Consider the following 22,502-nt stretch of genomic DNA (forward strand, 5'->3'; position numbering starts at 1 on the left):
TTCGTAAGTTAAGAGCGACTTTAAGAACGACTGGTGATCCTTTCTTACGCGCTAAACCATCGCCAATTCAATATACATCTCACCGCAAGAAGGGATCACCAGTCGTTCTTAAAGTCGCTCTTAACTTACGAACAGCTTTATGAAACACCCACCAGGTCCATATACTTTCTAAGTTATGACGTCATTTCAAAAACTTAACCTCAGGTTAAGATTTGATGTTGACGCCGCCGCCGTCGGAAAAGCGGCGCCTATAGTCTCACTTTGCTTCGCAGGTGAGACAAAAACTCGCATTGGTTCGGAAATTATTGATGTTTAAGGGGAGAGTTACTTTTTTTGTTGTGTATATTTAGTACCTTTCTCCCAATCGCCTTATGCATGCTGATTTCTAGTAGTTATTATTATTAGTTAATATTACTACTGATGTAACAATAATCAGCACTTCCAAGGAGTTGCATTACCTACAACATACAGTATTTAGTAACACTCAAATATAATTATATCAATGTTAAAAAACATGAGACAGTATGAACTATTTAATACTTCCAATTTAAATACCAGTTTATTTGTCCATGAAGTTTCAAAAAGTGTTGTTAAAAGCATTCATTAAAAAATTTGAAGAGCCCCTGAAACCCTAATTCAAGTTGATTACCATTACTGCTCAATCCTAAATGTATTGCTGTTTGAATATCCAAATATGTTTCATAGATTTTAAAGATATTTTTGAAAGAACATTTCTTAACTATCTAAGCGCCACCCTTTATTCAAGGATAGAACTTAGCAAGTTGAAAAATATTGATTTGAAAATCGTATAACTCTAAAAACCCTATTTAAATACCGGAGTACCATTATTCACCAATAGCATCAACAAGAATCAATTTTAATTTGGGTTGTAGGGACGCTTTAAGTATGATCATATTTCTATGTTACAAGAAATAAATTAATCAATGCTTTACATCAAGAGGCATTCTTCAATATTGCAATATATTGCTAGTAACAAAATAAGAACAAGTTCCAATTGTGCCATGGTACATAATCATGGTTTATGCAAAAAAATCACTGTGCTTCCCGTTTAGCACTATTTATGCATTGAATTGTATTGTCTTAGTGTAGGTGATAAAATAAACGTAATTAACAACAAAAATCAGCATAGTCCATGGTTTTGTACCATGGTTCAATTGAAACCTCTTTAAAGTATACAGGCCTATATCACACACATAATACATGATTCCATGGTGTAGTATCACAAAAATAGGTTTGACTGGCAGTCATGTGCTTGTACAATGGAAATACAATAACTATAACATAATCTGTGCATTGGATAGACTATCAAATTAAATAATACTGCTTAGAATTTCATGGGACCCAAAATGCAGAATATTAACCTTAAAAAAAATCATTCATTTTATTTCATTTACATCTGAAAGAAGGAAATTGGAACCCAAATGCTATATCTAACATTCTAAAGCTTGGTCAATGATTTTAGAATATACATGTATGGAAAAGAGTGAAAACATTGAGAAGTTTGTGCGTAGCCACATTTCCATGCAACCCTTACTTTAATACGGTAAGTAAATATGGATTTGTTGAAGTCTAATCCTAAGTCACTTTAGTGAAGAGGGTGATCAATCTCCAACAAACATCATTATTACAGGTAACATTTTTAGGATTGATATAATAAAAATAATACTCAGTTTTTATATAGCACAATTACAATTAGACTCTTAGCACTCTAAAAAGTGTAATAAGACAGAAAGAAATAGATGAAGTAAAATGATGTATTACACTGATAATGAATTTCTAATGACAGAATAAAATCTTTTATGTAACTTGCACATTCCAAATCAAATGCATCTCTTTGTGGTATGATAAAGGCTGGGTAATATATTGCATGAATGGATACTGAGTATTCATTCATCACCAACTGTAATATCACAATCATATAACTCCCCATGAATACTTGCCTGGCGACAGGAAATGTGCTCCTGCGACAATTGCTCCAGTATCTATTTTGTCTAAGATGTAGGGTTAGGATTGGAATATGGTTAGGTTTATGGTAGGATACAGTATTAAATAATAATAATAGGCATTTATATAGCGCCATCTATCTAGAAATATTCTATTCCGAGGCGCGTTGTTATTATTACCCCGGCTTTAGCTCGAGCTGCCTTTCAGTGCTCATGCATTCAAGGAATTAATCCTACCGGGTACCCATTCACCTCACCTGGGTCGAGTGCAGCACAGTGTGGATAAATTTCTTGCTGAAGGAAATTACCCCATGGCTGGGATTTCGAACCCATGACCCTCTGTTTCAAAGTCAGAAGGCTCATCCACTGGGCCACGACGCTCCACGGTTAAAGTTTGATACCTGTGTGAAATTTATAGCAGAGCAATGGTCGCCAAAGCAAATGTCATGGAACCACTTGTCTAACATTGTAACAGAACATGTTCTTGACTTACGGGTAATGATTAACCAATTGACTACTGAACGTTTGTAATTCCCATAGGCTTTTTACAGGGATCACCAGGTTCCAGTAAGCAATGGGTTAATATCGCGCAGGTGTATCGAAAGGGACATGGGTAAGAAATGAGAAGTGATATGGTCTGCATCTTATCTCTTCCAACCCCCATGAGTTGGATTAAATTAGGGAGGTATGCTTTTTCACTTGCATATACTGCAGCAGTTTGGATAGGATCTGATCGAAACCGTCATTCTTCAATATGGAAAAAAATATGGTCTGCATCTTTTCTATTTATACCCCTGTAAGTTGGATTGAGATAGGGAGGTATGCTTTTTCACTTGTACACACTGCAGCAGTTTGGGTAGGATCTTTTGTTCGAAAAGGATCAAAACTGCCATCCTTCAATATAATATGAATATTGATAAATTGTGTACCTGATCATCTATTCCAATGTAAATATATCTTCATATTGTGTCATATATTGCAAACCTACATAAAACCAAACACCAATGTCCACAAAAATCGCACAACATAATCAATAACCTGAGTGGAATCATAAGTTAAGTTGATAATCAACTTTGGAAGCAGAAAATTCAGAGGAACAGACTGATTGGAATTTGAAAAAAAATTGCTCTTAGCCAATCAAATGCAAGGATTTCACTAGCTTAAAACACTCGAGATCACCAACTGTTTCCTGAGATGCCCACCAGGAGCCAACAATATGGAAGTTAATCAAGCCTGCTACAGCCATTTAGATTTGACATTTTCACTGTGTTCCCAACACCATTTCTTAATTTGTCCTTTTTATTTCATAATCACGTAGAATATCATTGAATTATGGCACAAAAGTCTAGATTCTCTACAGGAAAAGATGATCTGAAATCACTGTCCCATATTCATCACAGTGAATATAATAATAATTCATACAATTTGAAATACCTTAGATGTTAAAGAGAAATGCCAGTAGTTGCAGTAAACGATCTAGATCTGGTACAGTTACATAAGCTGAACTTTGTGAAATCTTGAAATCTACGCTGAAAAACGTTCACACTGAAGATCACCAACACAGATAGGCATACGTGGGACAGTGTATTATGCTGGAATAAAGACGCGACGGAAGTGACAGAATCCGTGCTTATTTTGCTTATTTCTCAGCAATTACACAATTATTCCCAGAATCCTTTTATTCATACAAACAGACACTTGGGTGGTCATTATATTAGATTCTGTAAAAAGTCATTTTGAGATCGTAACCAAAACTGGAATTTATCTTTAAAATTAAGATATTCTGATTCTTCATCAGTTTATAATCCAATTTTGATTCTTAGGTGTTTTTTTAACAGCTTTATCCAAGCCGTCCTAAACATTTTAAGATTTTGGATTACACTGCTTTAAAAGCTCACCAATGATAAGGGAATCAAAGACTTTGGTAGGCAACAGGTTCATAATTTGATAAGGCTTATTTTCCTTCTCTTTCCAAGTCCTTCTTCAGCTTGGCAAGGGCGGCAAGTTTGGTATCTCTAGCTTTGCGATGTTCTTCAAGTTTATCCAGTGGAATCTTGGCATTCATTTCCTTCGCGATTTGTTCCAGGCCCTTCCCAGTGAAAGTTGGGGTGGGGCCGAAGTCACCGAGAACATCGTGCATGCCCTTAGTGTATCTGTCCATGTAGCTGTGCATGCCTATATAAAATTGAAATACAATCAATTTTTGTTAGTTTATTTAATGACATTATACATAATGGAGTTTACTATGCAAACCCTTCCTCAAGGAAAATGGTCTGAATAAACAGCCTAAAGTTCCTGCCAATGGCTTGTATACAGAGGATCCCTCTAATTCAAGAAATTGTAAGAAGAACATAATCAAAGAATTGAGAATAACGACTCATAGTTGCAACGTTTCGCCAATTGGCTTCTTTGGGCAAATGATGATTCAAATGGAGGGGAAGCCCTTATAATGTATGATATCCTAAACATTATAAGTGTATGCAACTGATTATTTATGTCTGGGACAGTCGTCCAGACCTACAACATGGGGCTTGAACCTCAAAACTGTGGATCAATCTGTAACTTCCTTTCATTCAATCGAATCCTACCATGGACTAGCATCCTTTGGCAAGGCGTCAATCTACAATTTGCCACTCTCCACCCAGGTATCAAATGGGTACCCGGTAGGATGCGAAAGCCTATATAGTATGCCTAGCAATTGAGTCTTGGAACTCTTGTTGGAATGCAAGCGTGCAAGCGTTGTATATGAGCATGCCCGGATCCGATGACCAGAGTAATAAAATATCTGTAAAGCACTTAGAGATGTCGTTCTAATGTATTGGGCGCTATATAAAAAAAAAGCGAAAGCGAATTGATTTGTAACTTCCTAATGTAGCTGTGGATTACAGGCACACACTACAACACCCAGTTTACCGAGACTAATACAACACGTAATTCAGAATACAGATTGGTCTGTATTTTAAAAGAGGTTTCAACTGTACCATGGTTCAAAAACATGGACTATACCTATTCCTGCACTATCGTGCATCAATTAGTTGCTGTTGCCAAAAGCCTGCATTTATAATTGGGCTTTTACTCAACTTTTCTTAGTATGTATATTGAAATAGGCGTAATAATGCACACAATTCTGAATAGTCCATGGATTCGTAACATGGTACAATTAAAACCTCTTGAGAATACGAACCATAGTGTCTAGGATTGTACAGTCTAGTTTCCACTCACCCTCTGCATTGAGTTGCATGACTTCTAATGGACCAAGGAATGCATATCTTAAACCTAGACCAGCAGACATTACTTTATCCACATCATCAGCTGAAAGCACACCCCCCTGGAATGCAAGAAGAAAATGTCAAAAAGCAATGGGGATTAGGGATTTCTGATAAAACAAGTTCTAGGCATTAGGCAGGAGCAAGATTTCCAAAGTACCTTGACAGGGGCCGCGGAACGGTTTCAAAAGGGGGGGGGGTCCTGGCCATGCAAGAAATTACAATCATACGGTCATTTTTACATTTTTGTACATGGTTTTGGAAAAAGTGGGGGGCTGAAGCCCCCCCCCCCTGCTTCCCCGGCCCCTGCTTCCGTGGCCACTGCAAAATATTTATACTCCAAGACATTATCTGACAGTCTCCCCAATACCAAGAATGTATAGGTACAATCTAGATTCCTTTTAACAAAGTACATGTACTACAATTTTGTTATCATTAATATTGACTCTCGTTGTATTTTTGAGATCTTTTCAAATTTTGCCTGCGTTCCATATGAAACTACAAAAATTTGTTGGAATTAAATGCGCTCAAAATAAGGGCCAGATTGAACAAGAGAGCATCTAGGACCCCCGACCGCAAGGGTCTTTGCGCTTCACGCAAATTTTTTTTTCTAAGTATCCAATTCAACTTGGCCCTTTCAGGTTTACTTGGAGTCTCATCTGGCCCTACAAAGAAAAAGTTTGAGAACCCCTGCTATAATGTAAATTAGGGCAGCAGATAACTAATGATCTCTTAATGGGTTTACCTTGTATCTAAAGGGGGGATTTCACAGAGTAGGGAATGCTTGTGAACATTCCACATTTTGAATTTGCCAACTTTTCTGATGAGTGTTGCAAACTCTTACAAAGATTGTTTGCGATGTAAAATTTTATTTGCGAACGCTTCAAAATGGAATAAATATGTCTGTAAACATTCAACACATATTTTTAATCAGTAGGTCTAAGTGATACAGGATCCATTTGGTCATTTGGTCACTCTCATTGGAGAATAAGAAAAAAGTTATGTGATATTGTCTTACAACCATTTATAAATGTTTATGACTGTTTTGTGAATACAAGCAACTGTTTATAGATATGCAAAGAAATGTGAACATGTAAAAACTTTCTGTGTGAAAAGAAAAACTGTTTTCAATACTGATAACTGTTAACGAAATTTCTTGCAACCTTTTACAAACCCTGGTAAAGTCTCAAATTTGCTATGTTCGCAAGTATTTGCCACTCAATGAGATACCTCGTTTAATTTCTTACAAGGCAAGTTTCAATAAGGGTAAGAGTTTTTGAGGGTGTTTCAGTTCATCATAATGCAGTGAAGACCTGGGTTACATTGAAATTGGGGTCAGGTTTTATATTCATGTCATTTTTGTGACAAGAGTGTAGTCAGCAGAGAAAATATCACAAAGTTGAAATGTGAATCTCAATCTCATGATTTTGGAGACTGCTTATCTTGTGAATTACATCTCACCTCTGCTAACGGCCTCAGTGATATGTAATCAACGTTAGAAATTCACATATATAATTTATACTTATATTATGATAATTAGTCGATTGCAGAGCATGCACTATATGCACAATATATGCATACAACTTGGAATTGAAGTGAAACTTCAAGAGGGTTTCATGAAGCATCTAGTCAATGATTTTCGATGATAGTTCTTTTTCTTAGCCAATCAGATGCAAGGATTTCAGTAGCTTAAAACAATTCTCATTGAAAATCATTGACTATTTGTTTCCTGAAATGCTCCCCAGTTCACACTTAATTCTTAAAAAGGAAATCCCCTGGGAAGTCCGACCAAACCATACCTCAACAAGCCTCCACACCTCAGCAATGATAGCATACTGGACCCTATTGACAGCGAATCCTGGGACCTCTTTCTTCAGAGTGACCGGTACTTGGCCAATGGCTTCCATGATGGTCCTAGTCCTATCAATCACGGACTGGTCAGTCCAGGGGGCAGGAATGATTTCTACCAAGGGTGCATAGTATGGTGGATTAATCTTGAAGAATAAAGATTACATAAGAAAATCAAACAGTTATTTTCACTACTTCCAAGAAGTACATGACGTAGAAGCAGAAGAAATAGGCTATCATTAAAAATGTATATCATACTTTATGTTAATGGGCCCCGGTATCTGTTGCATATAAATTACCATGGTAACAATTCCTAACATCAAGTAAAAATAAAGGAATTCAAGAAAATTACCAAGCTAATAAAAACTGAAATTCATCCCACCGCTGCCACAAGAAAATCATCATTTCAATATTGCATAACTAAGATATTCACAGGAGATTGTGTGAGATTTTCACTCAAGATTTATGGTGAATGCAACAAAGAACAGTTACGTTCCGACCAACGAAAGGCCGCTTCAAGCCACATACTACTGGATACACAGCTGACATGTTTCTCATTTGTCTGGAAGTATGGGCGGAGGCCGAGTTGCCAAAACACTTGTCATCTAAGTCAGGTGCAGATAAACTGGATTATACACAAGGGCCCGTATTCGGAAGTCGTGTTTAACTCTGTGCTAAACTTATGGGAAGCCAAACGTTTCAAAATTTTGTTTCCAGTGAATGCTTCTCAATCTCATGTTAACGGTGCTCTTCACTAATCATTTAATGGTGAAGACAATTGTCATACTTATCCTTCCCAGCCAGTTAATAATGTTTTGGGAGTCAAATGACCTGATATATTGAACCTCTACTGTTAGAGATTTATGTAACAACTGGCCTTCCATAGTTAAACCACAACTTAAAACCAGAGTTCAAATTAAACCCGACTTTAGAATACGGGCCAATGGGTCTTAGTTTAAAGGGGCTGACTATTGTGCGAAACCAAACTGCCCCTGTAATGGAATTGTGTTATTCCAGGCTAGATCAGCCAATGATCTAAAAAGAAAACCAATAAGCAACTGGAAATAGATTGTCCTTTGTGCTTTATTTTCTATTCATCAAACTTGAAAAGGAAGAAAATCCAAAGCAGCTTTTGTTTTGCTTTTGCCATTCTACAATCCAGGGCTCAGTTTCATAAAGACTTGTTATAATAAGAAATGCAAGATTTCTATAAAAAAATTTAGTATCAGCCAATCAGATCGAAGGATTTCAGTGGCTTATAACTGTCTTTGTAAATTTGTTATTGTAACAAGTTTTATGAAACAGACCCCAGATGTAAGAAACTCTTGATACAATGGGAATTTGGGGGCCTATCAAACCATCTTCACTTCTTATAAAACTTACAGGATGGGAGATGATACACTGATTGCGACGTTTAAGGTTCTCTGTGAATTTGGACGGCATGATACAAGATGACGAGCTACTCAATATGGTGTCATCCCCAACATGTTGCTCCATCTCACTGAACACCTTCTGCTTGACTTCAAGATTCTCAAAGACACATTCCTGGACAAAGAACAATCAATATAATGTCCGATCTTGCATTAGAAATTACTTAAACACATGAATATGAACATACTCTTTTTCCAACTGTAGCAATAGTCTGCAAGAGAAAACTTCAAGAAGTTGAACTTCAGATAACAACAATATGCCACAAATTTTCTGTTTGTACGGTAATGCTCATTTATTTGAAAATCTATATAAAAATTATGCTTGAAATCTCCATCGTGATAGCCTTCCTATTTGAGTCATTCCAACAGGTTGTGTCCATTTTGGTGACATACCAGGGGGCCGTTTCATAAAGGTGTTCATAAGTTAAGAGTGACTATAAGAACGACTGTTGAACCTTTCTTACGCGCTAAACCATCGCCAATGGTGTATAACATTTACCAAAAGAAAGGATCACCAGTCGTTCTTAAAGTCGCTCTTATCTTACGAACAGCTTTATGAAACACCCACCAGAACTAAAAAAAAGGTTTCATTTAAACTAGGCAAATATCTTCCAATGATCACTTTAGCAAAAAGAATTGGTGTCCAACTAAGGTTTACTAATTAACATCATGTTGTACTGCAATTACAGACCTGAGAGTCTACTGCCAATGATATATGAATGTAATGTCCATGTAATGCTGTTAAAAAAGTTGAATTGAAATACATCGATTCCAGAAGATTTCAAGATCAAACATGAATTAAACTAGGAGACCATCCTCACATTGACAAATCAAAACCTACTCAAACCTGAATTGATCTTCACTGCGAAATAGAATAGTTGATGACTAAGGTACATGGACATCTTGTAAGTTTTGGACCCAACCCGATGGAATTACTCATTAACCTGTCATGGACCTGGGCAGAGGATTGTCTATTGTTCCAGGGATGCTGTGACAATGCTCTGCACCCTCAGTAACAATAGAATAATCCTCCGTGGACAGGGCCCTCTTACCTGTACAAATGGTGCTCCTGATAAAGCTTCCTCCATGCTATTACTTCCTTTAATGAGAGCATATTGGGCCTCGGCAGACAGGGTACCTCTCAACATCCCTGATGAAGTCAACTCCTCTAGCTGTTCCTTGATCAACTTCAGGGCATTGCTCACCTGCAAGAAAGAAAACAAAATTTGTAAATAGACTTAGGACTGGAAATAAAAACATTTTGATTTTTGTAGTAAAAATTATCATTAATAATAATATACATACCATGTTAGATACAATCAAAACATCCATATAAAGGGTTAAGTTTTTTTTGGTCTTTCCTTACTGTGTGTGTGTATTTGAGTTTTGTCAGACATGTTTCAATCAGATATGATTATTTATGTCTGGGACCGACCTTTAACGTCACCATCCGAAAGACGTGACCAGGGTTCGAACCGCGAACCTCTGCATCAATTTGTAACTTCCCCATGTAGCTTGGATTACAGGTGCACGCCACAATGCCCGGTTACTGTTCAAATTTGTAGGTTTCAATACCCCCTTAATATTGTTTGGCATTTTAGCAGAATTAACATCTTCATTCAAGATTGTCCTTTAAATAGGATAAGCACAAGTCATAATAACACAACAGGAACAACAATTAATAATATTAACCATACATTTACTGATATTGTGGATGAAACAAATTTACAAGGGCTATATGTGAAATTATTAACATTATAATTTAATCAAAATTTATCTTATCAACAATAATGGTAATTTATTTATAAATAAAAAACAAAACAGCAATATTTAGATTGAAAAAACTCATACAAAGAAAAGCATTGCTGCATGTTCACAGCAGACCAACAAACCTGAGAGGGCTCTATATCAAATATTGTGACATTGTATCCAGCACTGGCAAAGATCATCGCCCAGCTCCGCCCTATCAATCCACTATTGCAGGAGAAAACAAAAAGGAGAAAAAATTGTATAGGCTTTAGATGAAATCAAATGACGTAAAAATTAGCTTGCTGATCGTCGACGGCTAGACTCAAGGTATACTGCGAGCGACGATCGATGGCGCACTGATAGAAATTGATGAGCGTCACGATACGAACGAGCATAACATTGAAAAGAGTCATGGAAAATGCACTTAAGTTTAACAATAAAAACATTTGTTAGCAAACACAAATTTATTACCATTAACATCTGCTCAGATTCCATATGAAAAAAAAACAAACAATAGTAACTTAGAATTTATGCATGACACAAAAAAAATCACACAAATTCTTTCTTACATCTTTATTAATCAAGAATATTGTCGCCCGTCCAGAATCATGATGTAATTTGTCACGCACAAAAATAATTGTGCTTCGATTTCGTGGAGGGGTATGCGGCAAGTGCCATGCAAAGAAAACGGTTGGTAAACATTAACATCAAATAATATCATATTAATTCGCATAATATTTGAAATGGCAAGTGCAAATTCGTCTTGATTTTATTTCCTCTAAATGTCATTTTTAAAGCACTGAATTAAAGTTGTCCGGCAATTGGATACACTACCACAAAGTGTCGAAGTGTTTGTATTGTACCACAACATATTCAGCATGTGGGACCGAGCTCTTGCAAGGGCAATGCAAAGCCAAATCGCGCGTACACTGAAACGTATTTTTTAATATAATACGCATAATAATAAAAAATAACACTTTACCTTCCCACGATGCCAATTTTCTGATTTTCCATATCGCTTGATTTTGAAGCTTTATCATATACAGACTGCAGAAAGAAGGAAATTCAACGTGACTTCTAAGCCTTCACCGTACCACCAGCTCGGGCTCGCTCGCTGTAAATGTTTTTGTCTCGTGTGGGAATTCTGGGAATTCAAGTATCATAAAGTTTTTTTTTGTTAATACTCACACAGAAAGCAGGGTCAAGAAGACTAACAAATTGATAAGAAACGTGAAAAATCATATTTATTTTTAAAAATGCAATTTTTCATATATAAAATACTGTTTTACAATGAATAACTTGAAAAAATAGAACATCCGAATACACAAAAAATATAGCTATTTCTCAATGAAGACTAAAACTGACAACACGATCAGCTGATCGATGGTAACGCCCACTTATTAATGCCCAAGTAAATTATATAAGCACAAAAATATTTATCTCTCTCTCTCTCATGTGAATATAAACTTTATGGCACTTGCATACCTCCCCCGAAGGAAAGAAGCTTCCCTAAATTATTATTCAACGTTATGATTTTCATTAAATTTCTTAGAATAGGCCTATATGACTTTTAATTTATTTTCCGCTCTCAAATCCGTATAAATACGGTATAGCATAAGGACGAAATACTGTATATTTTTTCATTCAATTTGATGCGAATTTGAATTTCTTGTCGATCCGAGGAGCAAATGCCAAACACATGGGGGCAAGATGAGGCAAGATTGGTATTATATAACCAGTACTACTCTCATATTTTTGTTCTTCATTGTTGCTAAGGATCATATTTATGCGAATTACCAATCGATTGCATGGATCAATGTCCACTAAAGTTCACAAGAAAGCTGTGTTTATATCACGATGTACAAATAAACAAATAAATACAAGCAGGGGATATTACTACAGGAGGCAGGGGTTGCCACTCCCTTATATTATTTTTTTTCAAATAGTGGAGGGATATTAGAAAAAAAATAAAAGAAAGAAAGTGAAAGAGAGAGAGAGAAAAAAAGAAAGAATAAAAGAAAGATATATATGGGTCGCTTTACTACCCCCTAAAAAGTGAGTCTCTCAACCGACCCCCCCCCCCCCCCGCTTGGTTGCTCCGCTCCCTCGCTGAGTTATCAGTATCGGAAAGAATGCATTTTATAGTTAAGGGCTTTATCTTTTTATAGCATATTTCAAGTTTAGATAAATCCACACCGTACAAAAGATGTTTTTATTGTTATACGCTCTCCTTAAAAAGTCAATGTGCAAATCTTTAGCCTCAAGGGACGGGTCACGAAATGTTGAATATACAGACAATTTATGTAAAACCTATCATGTACAAAAACAAGATTAAAGTTTACGAGAGAGGAAATGATATATATATATTTTTTTCAAATCTTACAAACTATATACTTATAAGGTTATTCCATCTGTGTTATATAATGGTGATCCCTTCTCCTTCGATTCAGATTTTATTTCCAACAGAAATAACAAATATTGATACAAATCATTTTCATACATTTTAACAAATATTTACAATACATTAATGATAATCATGATAAATAACATATACAAAAATACAAAATATTTTGTAGAAAAAATTTGTTTGGATAGAAGAAAAGTATCTGTGGAAATGGGGGATTCACTCAAAAGCATAGCTTGTATAATGTGAATCCCCCTAAAGGAAGAGAAAAGAGGAGAGAGGGAGAAAGAGAGAGAGAGAGACGCAATGGTTGCTATTTGCCTACGGACATTTACAGAATAGATGATTTGGGAGTCAGAAAAATATCACCAATTATCATATTGATGCACGAGATATAACCACTGAAGATGTAAAAACCAAAAATATAAAAGGTAAAAACAAAAATAAAAAGTGAATTTGGTTCAGCAGAGTATAGAAATAAACAAACGGAAAACATCTATCTTACTACTGTATCATGAAACGTAAACATGGTAAAGGTTACTTGTGTTTCAAAAACCGAGGGCTTCATTCGTTTACATCGGGTCACCAACCTGACGAATGTCATTCTTTGGTAGCCAAAATGGTCATAATTTCAGCCCTTCCCAGTTCACTTTGGAAAACATTACCAGATCTCTTAGGTGTGATGTCAAACAACCACTTGTAGACGTCATCGACGAATTCTTCTTGGTGTTCCACAGGGATGTACTTTATCGGGTAAAACAAGCAACGTATTTGTTCTGGGCAATGAGAAATAATGTTAGATTCACCAGACTGTTCAAAGAATCATAATCTTCTAAAACGATGAAAACAGTTAACAAATATATAATGACTGAGGAAATATTAATTTTTCAACTTCACTATAGGGAGTATGAAAATTTCATTCTCTATAGCTAAGTTGAAAAATTATTATTTCCTGCAGTAAAAGCATTTATTGCTTTCAGGTTTCCTGCATGTATTACAATGAACATCCTTTTATATCACACAATTTGCCAACGATAAAAAAATCATTAGAATTGAATATTGGCCATATTATAACCACCCTGGCCATGACATTTGGAGTTGCTTAAAATCATTATTTAGGCTAAGCTTGATAAAAAAAACGCCACCCAGGTTCCTGAAGAAGTATTATCCTATCATCCCTTGAACCATGTTTAATCATCTAGGTAAAACACTGGCTGAACTTACTTTTGATGTCACATTCCTTCCATTCAACCCAAGGGGATTGTTTCACCTCTGAATGTTTAAGGATGAAACCAACTGATCTCATAAGGTCTAGAAAGCTCTCCGTACTTCTTGTTGCAAAGGTCTCGAAGTCGTAATTCTTTAGAAAAGAGGATAACAAAATATATCATTATTGGAACCGAAGTCTTGTAATTGTTCTCATCTTGAAATTGTCTTCTGCGAGATTCGCACAGTTCCTGATTTATTTTAAGGCTTCTGATGTAGGCCTATAGCCTGTCATGTTCTATTATACCTTTTACGTTCAAAGGTATCTATTTTTTTTAGAATATCGCTCTTAAAAAAAAACCGTCTGGAGAGAGTAATAACATAACCCCATTTCCTAATAATCAAGTCTACCCCCTTAATCGTTAAATGCCCTCATCTTCATCTACGATATCCATCATGCTCCCAGCGCATGTTTTAGATGAAAATTTCTCAAACATTTTTAAAATGTGATTTTTTTTTATTTCGCTCAGTCATTACGCCTTTCTCGCATAGCATTGGAAATTTTTTTTATAGGAAGGGGGATGGGGACTATCTGCTTGGTCGGTATAGACTACCCACAATAGGCCATTTTTCATTGCATTGAATAAACCAACGACGAAAATTTCTCAAGCCCCCAGAAGCCCTCATCCCCAATCAAAAAAATACCGCGCTTTTTCAGGTAATTGCTTAAAAAACAGACCAGCAATCAGGAGCAAATTTCCTATTACTTTTTTTTAACCCAAAGTTGACTTACGATTGATAACAAGTTTCTTGCAAAGTCCTATTAGACACCCTATACGCGTTTACTTTTCACAGATTTTCACAGATGATCTGCTTGTCTGAGAAATAGATTTCAGCGTTTAAAAGACATGAATAAAAATAGGGAGTCTTCACTCTCAAGAAGAATTTGGGAACATAGAGAATGTAGTGACAAGTGCACTTCATGACAACGGGCCTTTGTCGAAAGTTGATGAATTAACACCGCAGTTTTGTCCTGAAATCTATATACCAAATACTTATCAGTTTTAAAGTCTGTTACTACTGGTAACTCTCCTAACTCGGCAGGACAGCTTTCAGCTAGTATAACGCCAAGCTGGTGAAGTAACCATTTTCATAGGAAACATTTTACGTCTTAACCTGCAGTGATGGCTGACCTTATAGACGACATATATTACTCTCGGGTCTTTTTTATTTTTTATTTTTTTTGATCAAATTGGAGAATGGCAAGGCGGGGATTCGAACTCACAACATCACGATCATGAGTCCAATGCTCTAACCCCTAGACCACATGGCCCGTAATTCTCGTGAAATTGGCATGATCGGAGGGCATGCATGTGCCTAATAAAGCCTATAAAGCAAAATGAACGAAATGTTCATGAGAAAAAAAGATTCGCGTCTGGTGTATTTCACTATAAATATTTTTTAAAAAATAGGAAAGATTAAAACGGATGTTACGACGGGAAACTTTTTTTCTACGTTACTGAATCTCTCTAGATGCATGTACATACCTGTAGATATCGCCCCCATTTTGTATGTTGCCGAATCCACACATCACAAGTTTCACCGTAGGAACTCCACTCCGAATAGAGTTGGCACTGTGTACCGAAACCCCGGGGGGGGGGCACTTCCATTCACGAGTGGATACCATGCGCGACCATGCACTGTTTCCCGGGGGGGGGGGGCACTCAGTATATAATGCATAGTGGGTATGTGCCGCGGAGGGGACCCCCATTTTTACACTCAAATTTCCGTTCCGAGGCATAGCATTTTTGTCTTTTTGAGAAAAAGAACAAAGAAAGCCGCTCCAAGGCATATCATTTTCTTCTTATCGAGAAAAAAGAAGAGAGAAATCCGCTCCAAAGCATCGCATATTTTTCGTTACGCCGTTCCGATCGCATCGATCTGCTACAATGAGCTGCAATTTTGGTGAAAAACGGCCGCAGAGCTCACCCGGCGGAGGCCGCGCTAGCTGCATCATGCACGCATGACCGTTCCATAGGGATGCATACGCACTCACACGCTGGCGATCCGTTCCAAGGACCCCCGTTTTCACAAACATTTGTCGTTCCGAAGCCCGTTCCGAGGACCCTCCTTTTTACAATAAGCCCGCTCCAAGGCCCCCGTTTTTTGTCTCGCCCGCGGCACACCTCCACCACTTTTTTGGTCGAGTGCCCCCCCCCGGGAAAATTTGTCCTTAAAATAAAAGAAGTTCCTGCAGCAGAGTCTCGAGAACACCTGTAATCTTACCAAATTGCGCAATCTTACAGGAAATTGGTATTGGGTGTATGGAACCTTACAAATTTCCTTTAATAAAACACCCTTTTCCCCTTTTTAAACAGACCTGATCTGTTAATTGCAGAAAAATTCCTGTTTTATGAATTTACAGAATGATTCTGTGATTGCTCTTTGCAAAATAGTCTTTCTTTTTTCTGTAAAATCAGGTATTTTTAACAGTGTGGGGTCTCGAAAAGCACCCTAAACACGTAATTTCCATATTCTGAAAATGCACCCCTTAACAAGTATTGGCGTGTGAAACCATACCCTTAACAAGTATTGGAAACAAAACGATCCTCTTGTCAAATATTCCCTGAAATGAACCCCTAAACAAGTACAGGAATGTGTTATTGTTACGGGTCCTTCGGTGGTCGGCTTTACCTTATTTGGTTTAGTACGACCCCACCTTCTACACCTCGCGCAAATCGTACTCTAAACACGAACAGTTGGGGCAAAAACGACATCCTTTATAAAACATTTTAATTTTGTTTTATCATTCCCGCAAATGCGACCCTAAACACGTAATTTTCCTAGCGAAATAAATACCCTTTTCTAATTTTTTTGGTGTTTTTGACACCCTTATCACGTTACGTACGTAACGTGCCCTATCGTGAAAAGGACATCCTTTTTACGTGTTTTTTTTGGTCGCGCATGGTATCCACTCGTCAATGTAAGTGCCCCCCCCCCCGGGACCGAAACCAAGGAGGAATGTACCTCCTGGTTTAAGACACTGGTAGATATTCTTCAAGACACTCTTCTTGTCAAAGCACCAATGCAGAGCTAACATGCTCAGAATTTTGTTGAACCTTTCCCGCCAGTTGTTGAGATGAGAACCAAACGTCTGAGCGTCTTCTTGAAAGAATCGTATATTTGGCCCTGAGTTTTCAATTCTAGCGAATTTTACCAATCCGTGAGAGATATCCAAGCCTGAAAAAAAATCGATTTAGAACAGACTATCTAAGGTACAAGTATTGGTAGTCTGGCAGGGACAGTACTTAAGTGCAGGCGCGGATCCAGGATTTCGTATAGGGAGGGGGCCCAAATTTGACTTGATTTTGGCGTCTCTGTGTATGGATCCAAAAATGGCTTTCCCTCTCTCCCCGCCAGGGGAAAAAAATTAAGTGCCTTAAATGCATGTATGAATTTTCTTATTTCATGGCCACATGAAAAAGGCGACTGAAGAACACCTTTTTAATGATGTGTTAATGAAGAAAAAAAAATGAATATATAAAATCACTTAAAAAACAAGAATGAATGCCAGCGCGAAGTGCGAGCGATTTTCCCTTCTTTGATTTATGCATTTGGGGATTTCAATCTGGTTTAACTTCTCATTAGAGTAAGAGTGGGCCTTGCCATTTGTTTCAAATGCAAAAAAAAAACAAACATAAATACTAATGATTCCTTGTCCAAATCAACTGACGCCTTGCGCAAGAAAGAAGGAGAGAGAGAGTGAAGGAAGGAAACGGAGAGAGCAATAAACAAATACAAAAAATAATAATAAAACCGCCATATAAAAAAATGCAAACGAGACCAAAAACTACAGCTCTTCAAAATGTTAAATATTTAATGAAGTGGCATTTAAACAAAATTGCTCGTCGGGGAAGTAGTAATTGGAGGAAATTGCTATTAGACGAAGCGGCTTTGCACGAAGTGCTTCTTAGACGAAGTGGCTTTTGGAAGAAATGACTTTTAGACGAAGTGATTTTTTGATGAAGTGGCTATCGGACGAAATTACTATCGAACGGAATAATATTGGGCCAAACGGCATTAGACTATACATCTGGCATTGGACGTATAGGCAAATCACCCCCCCCCCCCCACACAGACAAATTACTACCACTGACTTTGTCTCTAACTCAATACCATAACCTATCAGTCTTTACTCTATTGGACGCCATTATACTCTTCAATTTTTTTTTTTCAGTTACCAAAATGAATTGAATTGAATTTATTACAGAACGTCACCGGCAATTGCCAACATTTTGTTCAAAACAAGAAAATATATACATAAACAGATAAACAAAAACAAAATAGTATTGTTTGTCAAACAAAAACAAAAACAAAATCAAAACAAAACATAACAAAGCAACTTATATATACAAATATACACTATAAACATAGGCATTATTCGGGTACTCATTTTAACAATGAGTAAAAAAAAAAAAGCTGATGTCCAAGACAGGACAAGGAAAACAAAAGGAAAGTGGGAGAGGAAAGGGAAATAAAGAGAAAAGAAGTTCGAAAATAGAGAGGGTGGGAGAGAGGAAGAGTGAGAAGAATGGCATCACACGTAAAATCACATGTAAAATGTACAAATCGTCCAAAATATGTATGCACACTGTCGCGTTTTAACTGCACATTTTAGTAACAAAAAAATCCTGTCAGGCATAAGTGCACTATCGACATATTTTGGTAACAAATTTCTTTTACCAAAATGTGCCGTAACAGATCGTGGCCCATTTATTCTGCCACTCTTCTAGTTTTGACAGATTGTTTTATTTCCTGTATGGAGCAGACCAGAAGTTCCTTCTCAGGAAACAGAGGACTCGGGAAGCGTTGGAGCAGACTTTGTTGATCTGGGCGTCCCAGCTGCAGCGCATCCTGTTACCCATTTCAACACCAATGTAAGGGCACATGTATATACATTTTTTTTTGCCACAGAGTGTGTCTCTTTCTGCATGTGTCTGTACTGGCTTTGGAGCAGACTTTGTTGTCGTTTGCTCCATCAGGCCCATGGGCATAAGTTAGTTAATATGATAGGTAAACATGAAAGAAAACGTAAAAGCTGTACATCGGGCTAGGCAGCTGACGCCCTCCATTGGAAACACCCCTTGCTTGTTATAATTTCTCCATGGAACTAATAGACAGATGGAAGTTATAATAATACATAACAGACTGTGTACGTAACAAACTATAAAAGCTGACGGACAAGGCAGTTGAAGAGAGTCAGCTAAAGCCCCTCTTAAACGCCCCTTCTGCGAAAAAAATGACTGTACGCCAGTAATCTAATTGAAAGCTAGATAGGGAAATTATAACATTGCTTGACATTCAGTTACTCATACAATATGTTTATCTGTTCCAGATTTCATACAATCTGGAACGAATAGTCTTAAGAACTCACCAGTAACCGACTTTACGAGAGGAGACAACATTTTACACAACCTTCCTGGACCACATCCGACATCGAGCATGTCGTCGTTTTCATCGAAATCGATCCATTTCAGAGCTTCATCACGAAATCGGTTCTGCAAATAAACGGAACTTATTAAATCATAAACCCGCGCTAGTTCTACTGTGTCAGTATTCATCTTGCCTAATTTGCATGTCCGAACTAAGTTGAAAAGATCAGTGTGGAAAGACAGACATTGATAGCGAAGCAGTGGCGTACCGTGGGCCACGGCATTGGGGGCCGGCACCAGCAAAAAATTCGAGTCACTTAGGCAGCGCGCGAAGCGCGCTCAGTTTTTAGGTATACTGACCTAATAGAAACATTTTAAGGACATGCAGTGCTATTAAATGGATACGTATCTCACTGATAAAATAATGCGAGCGCGAGGCGCGAGCTGAAAATTTGTGATATTCAGACCTAAAAAGGGACATTATATGCAATTTTTTTGTAATCATGATATGTACCTGCCTCGCTGAACAAATGATGCGAAGCGCGAGCTGAAATTGACCCAAAACGGGGAATATATTTTAGGAATCCATTAAGAGTATACATATCTCAGCAAAGTCATCTAATGCTAGTACCAACCTTTGCTGATTTTGTTAGAATTACATTTAAACACATTAAGCATTTTTTGTAGACATGGTAATCATGATAATCATACGCATCTCACTAATCAAATACTGTGAGCGCGAAGCGCGAGCTGAAAATTTCGGAAATTCAGACATAAAGAGGGGCATTCTAAGACTGGTTTGTTTGCAGGAATTCACTAAGACTGTACGTATTTCACTAACAAAATGATGCGAGCGCGAAGAGCGAGCTGAAAATTTTTGATGTTGAGATCAGAAAACTTGACATTTTAAGGACTGATTTTAGGAATTCATTGAAGAGTAGACATCTCACCAGTCAACTAATTATGATTTGAACAGATAAATAAAATTCACACATGCAACAAAAATATAAAAAGTGATCAAAATCGGACAAAGAATGACAAAGTTATATGACACTTAACTGAAGTTTTGCATTATTCCGGCGAAATAGTCCTAGGCTTAACTGTCTTCATGAATATTCAATGAGCAAACTAATGATGTCACATCCCCACTTGTTATTTTGTATGGTATTATATGAAATTCGGTTTGTTCTAAAAAATTTCCCCTTAGAACTAAAAAAGTTGAACTGACATCTGATCTAGTCCACTAAATATTAATTGCTGCAATTTATTTGATTATATGGAAGACACATCATTCACACATATATTATGAAATAATGAAACAATTATTATTTGCATGTATTAACATAAAAAAAGTGGGAATTTGACATCATCAGCCAACGTAATGAATATTCATGACGATGCTTTTGTGCATATAACTGTTTTCACAAAATTGCTAAACTTCAAAATTGAATATCTTCGCTATTTGTTACTAGATTTTTATGAAATTTTTAGCATTTTGCTTTGTGAATTTTACTCTATTTATTTAGATATAAATGCCCTCAGCCCTTTAAGAGGCACCAGTCCTGTATCCCCAAAGTCGAGATCATTCATTTTGATGTATAGTGCTGAATGCAACTCAAATGTTGTATTTGTTTATGGTGTAGTGTAACTCTGACAGACATTATGAAGACTGTAGGAATTTGATCTTTTCATTATTATTATCATTATTGTTATTATTATTAATATCATTATCATTATTATCACCATCATCATTATCACCACCATCATCATCACTATTATTAATATCATAATTATTGTTGTTGTTGTCGTTATTATTATTATCTACCCACTTCAGCTCCCACGAACTGTTCTCCTAGATTCTCCTAGAGGGCCCTATATACATAAATTTAACGCTATTATCACCTTCTCCAATCTAATACCTCTGGCACCTGACAATAGAAGGCATGCATATCCATGCAGAAAGTCCTTTTTTCACAAGTCAGAGAAAATAAACCCCAGGCCGTGATTCGCGAGGCAGTCGCTCCCCCTCCGAGCCAGCAACAGTCCGGGGTTAGCCTAGATAAACTTGTTAAACATTGATTATTTCAAAATAATCCCCTCGGGATTAACACCCATGGAAATAAATACATGTAAATGATTCATAAAGCAAAGAGCACACAGTTTTTGTTCCTCCCACCTCTATCTTAACAAGAAGTGAAAGGGAGACTGGGGCGATGTCCATATTTTACAGGCTAATTGGGATTGTAGAAAATAGTTGGAAGCGGCCTTAACGTGATATTTAGGCTTAGATGCGAATATACAAATTAAATTATAAATGATAAAGAATTTAGAAATTTTGACGAAATTATATATTTGGTGCATGCAGTGGGTTGGGCCCATAAAGTCATGTTTTGTTTAACTTATCTTATTATTAATCTAATAATCAAAACTTCTAAAAGTGCCCCTTTCAATATGAATAGGATGGGTTGAGCTATAATAATTATATTGCATTGTATTTGTTTATTTTCTACATGATAATATGTATAGACGTACTGAATACTATTCGCCATGTTCTGTTTGTTGTTGTTGTGTGTGAGTGTTTTTTTTTACCAGTTTGTGATATTCTAACCAGTCAATTTTTGTTACTATCATACCTAAATACGCTTGTGAATCTGTATTTTTTTTATGATACCTATATATTGTAGGCTCATAAATTTCAGCCATTGGCTGCAGTCATGTGCGCGCTAGTCCCTGTACATAAGCATTCATTTGAAAACATACAAACCCTAAATATATAAAAGTTCACTTTATTATTAACATTTAGCACTATATACTATAAGAAAGTTCAACCCCCATCCCCTATGTAAAACAAAAAGCAAAACAATAGAAAAGGGTATAAAAAAACCCACAAAACAATCACTCTGAAAAATCATTTAATTTGCATTCTCCCTACACTGCTACATGATGCCAAGTGCCCCCCCCCCCCCCGTACGTATACACCCTCCTCAGAAGATATCGATGGGATCAATTTGTGGAGGAAGCTTATGGGCAGCCAAATGAGTAAATATTAACATGATTAAAACAGACAAAAAAGAAGGAAACATAATTAAAACAAATGAATTAAAAAGAAGGGCAATTAAAAAAAAAAACAGACAAAGGAAGAAGCCGACGAACGTGAAAAAAACGTTTAAAAGAAACATAAAAGTCTGAGTGATTGCACCATC

The 22,502-nt window shown here is 36.7% G+C and overlaps 2 protein-coding genes across 2 annotated transcripts; both read right to left on the reverse strand.

Moving 5' to 3' along the window:
- Nucleotides 1–2,670: 2,670 nt before the first annotated feature.
- On the reverse strand, nucleotides 2,671–11,378 carry LOC121413623 (lambda-crystallin homolog). The gene is made up of 7 exons (XM_041606527.1): nucleotides 11,240–11,378; nucleotides 10,401–10,482; nucleotides 9,561–9,713; nucleotides 8,462–8,623; nucleotides 7,030–7,224; nucleotides 5,187–5,292; nucleotides 2,671–4,139 (listed from the first exon to the last, which is right to left on the reverse strand). Exons 1-7 carry the CDS (start codon nucleotides 11,269–11,271, stop codon nucleotides 3,919–3,921), a joined length of 951 nt encoding a protein of 316 aa, XP_041462461.1. The 5' UTR covers nucleotides 11,272–11,378; the 3' UTR covers nucleotides 2,671–3,918.
- Nucleotides 11,379–13,212: 1,834 nt separating this feature from the next.
- LOC121413624 (juvenile hormone acid O-methyltransferase-like) lies at nucleotides 13,213–19,531 on the reverse strand. Its single transcript, XM_041606528.1, has 5 exons — nucleotides 19,302–19,531; nucleotides 16,880–17,107; nucleotides 15,415–15,515; nucleotides 13,886–14,021; nucleotides 13,213–13,437 (listed from the first exon to the last, which is right to left on the reverse strand). Exons 1-5 carry the CDS (start codon nucleotides 19,486–19,488, stop codon nucleotides 13,262–13,264), a joined length of 828 nt encoding a protein of 275 aa, XP_041462462.1. The 5' UTR covers nucleotides 19,489–19,531; the 3' UTR covers nucleotides 13,213–13,261.
- Between the last annotated feature and the right edge of the window lie 2,971 nt (nucleotides 19,532–22,502).

Source organism: Lytechinus variegatus, chromosome 4 (assembly GCF_018143015.1).
Source record: "Lytechinus variegatus isolate NC3 chromosome 4, Lvar_3.0, whole genome shotgun sequence".
NCBI classification, from domain to species: Eukaryota; Metazoa; Echinodermata; class Echinoidea; order Temnopleuroida; family Toxopneustidae; genus Lytechinus; species Lytechinus variegatus.

What these genes read in the sequence shown, in the direction of transcription:
- LOC121413624 (XM_041606528.1), bottom strand. Translation starts at nt 19,488, where the DNA reads ATGAATACTGACACAGTAGAACTAGCGCGGGTTTATGATTTAATAAGT. An exon ending in AGGAGGTACATTCCTCCTTG is followed by an intron (nt 15,516 to 16,879) that starts GTTTCGGTCCCG and finishes CCCCCCCCCGGG; the next exon opens with GTTTCGGTACACAGTGCCAA. An exon ending in AATGGGGGCGATATCTACAG is followed by an intron (nt 14,022 to 15,414) that starts GTATGTACATGC and finishes TCTTTTCTAAAG; the next exon opens with AATTACGACTTCGAGACCTT.
- LOC121413623 (XM_041606527.1), bottom strand. Translation starts at nt 11,271, where the DNA reads ATGGAAAATCAGAAAATTGGCATCGTGGGAAG. An exon ending in TTGATATAGAGCCCTCTCAG is followed by an intron (nt 9,714 to 10,400) that starts GTTTGTTGGTCT and finishes TCTTTCTTGCAG; the next exon opens with GTGAGCAATGCCCTGAAGTT. An exon ending in CATGCAACTCAATGCAGAGG is followed by an intron (nt 4,140 to 5,186) that starts GTGAGTGGAAAC and finishes AATTTTATATAG; the next exon opens with GCATGCACAGCTACATGGAC.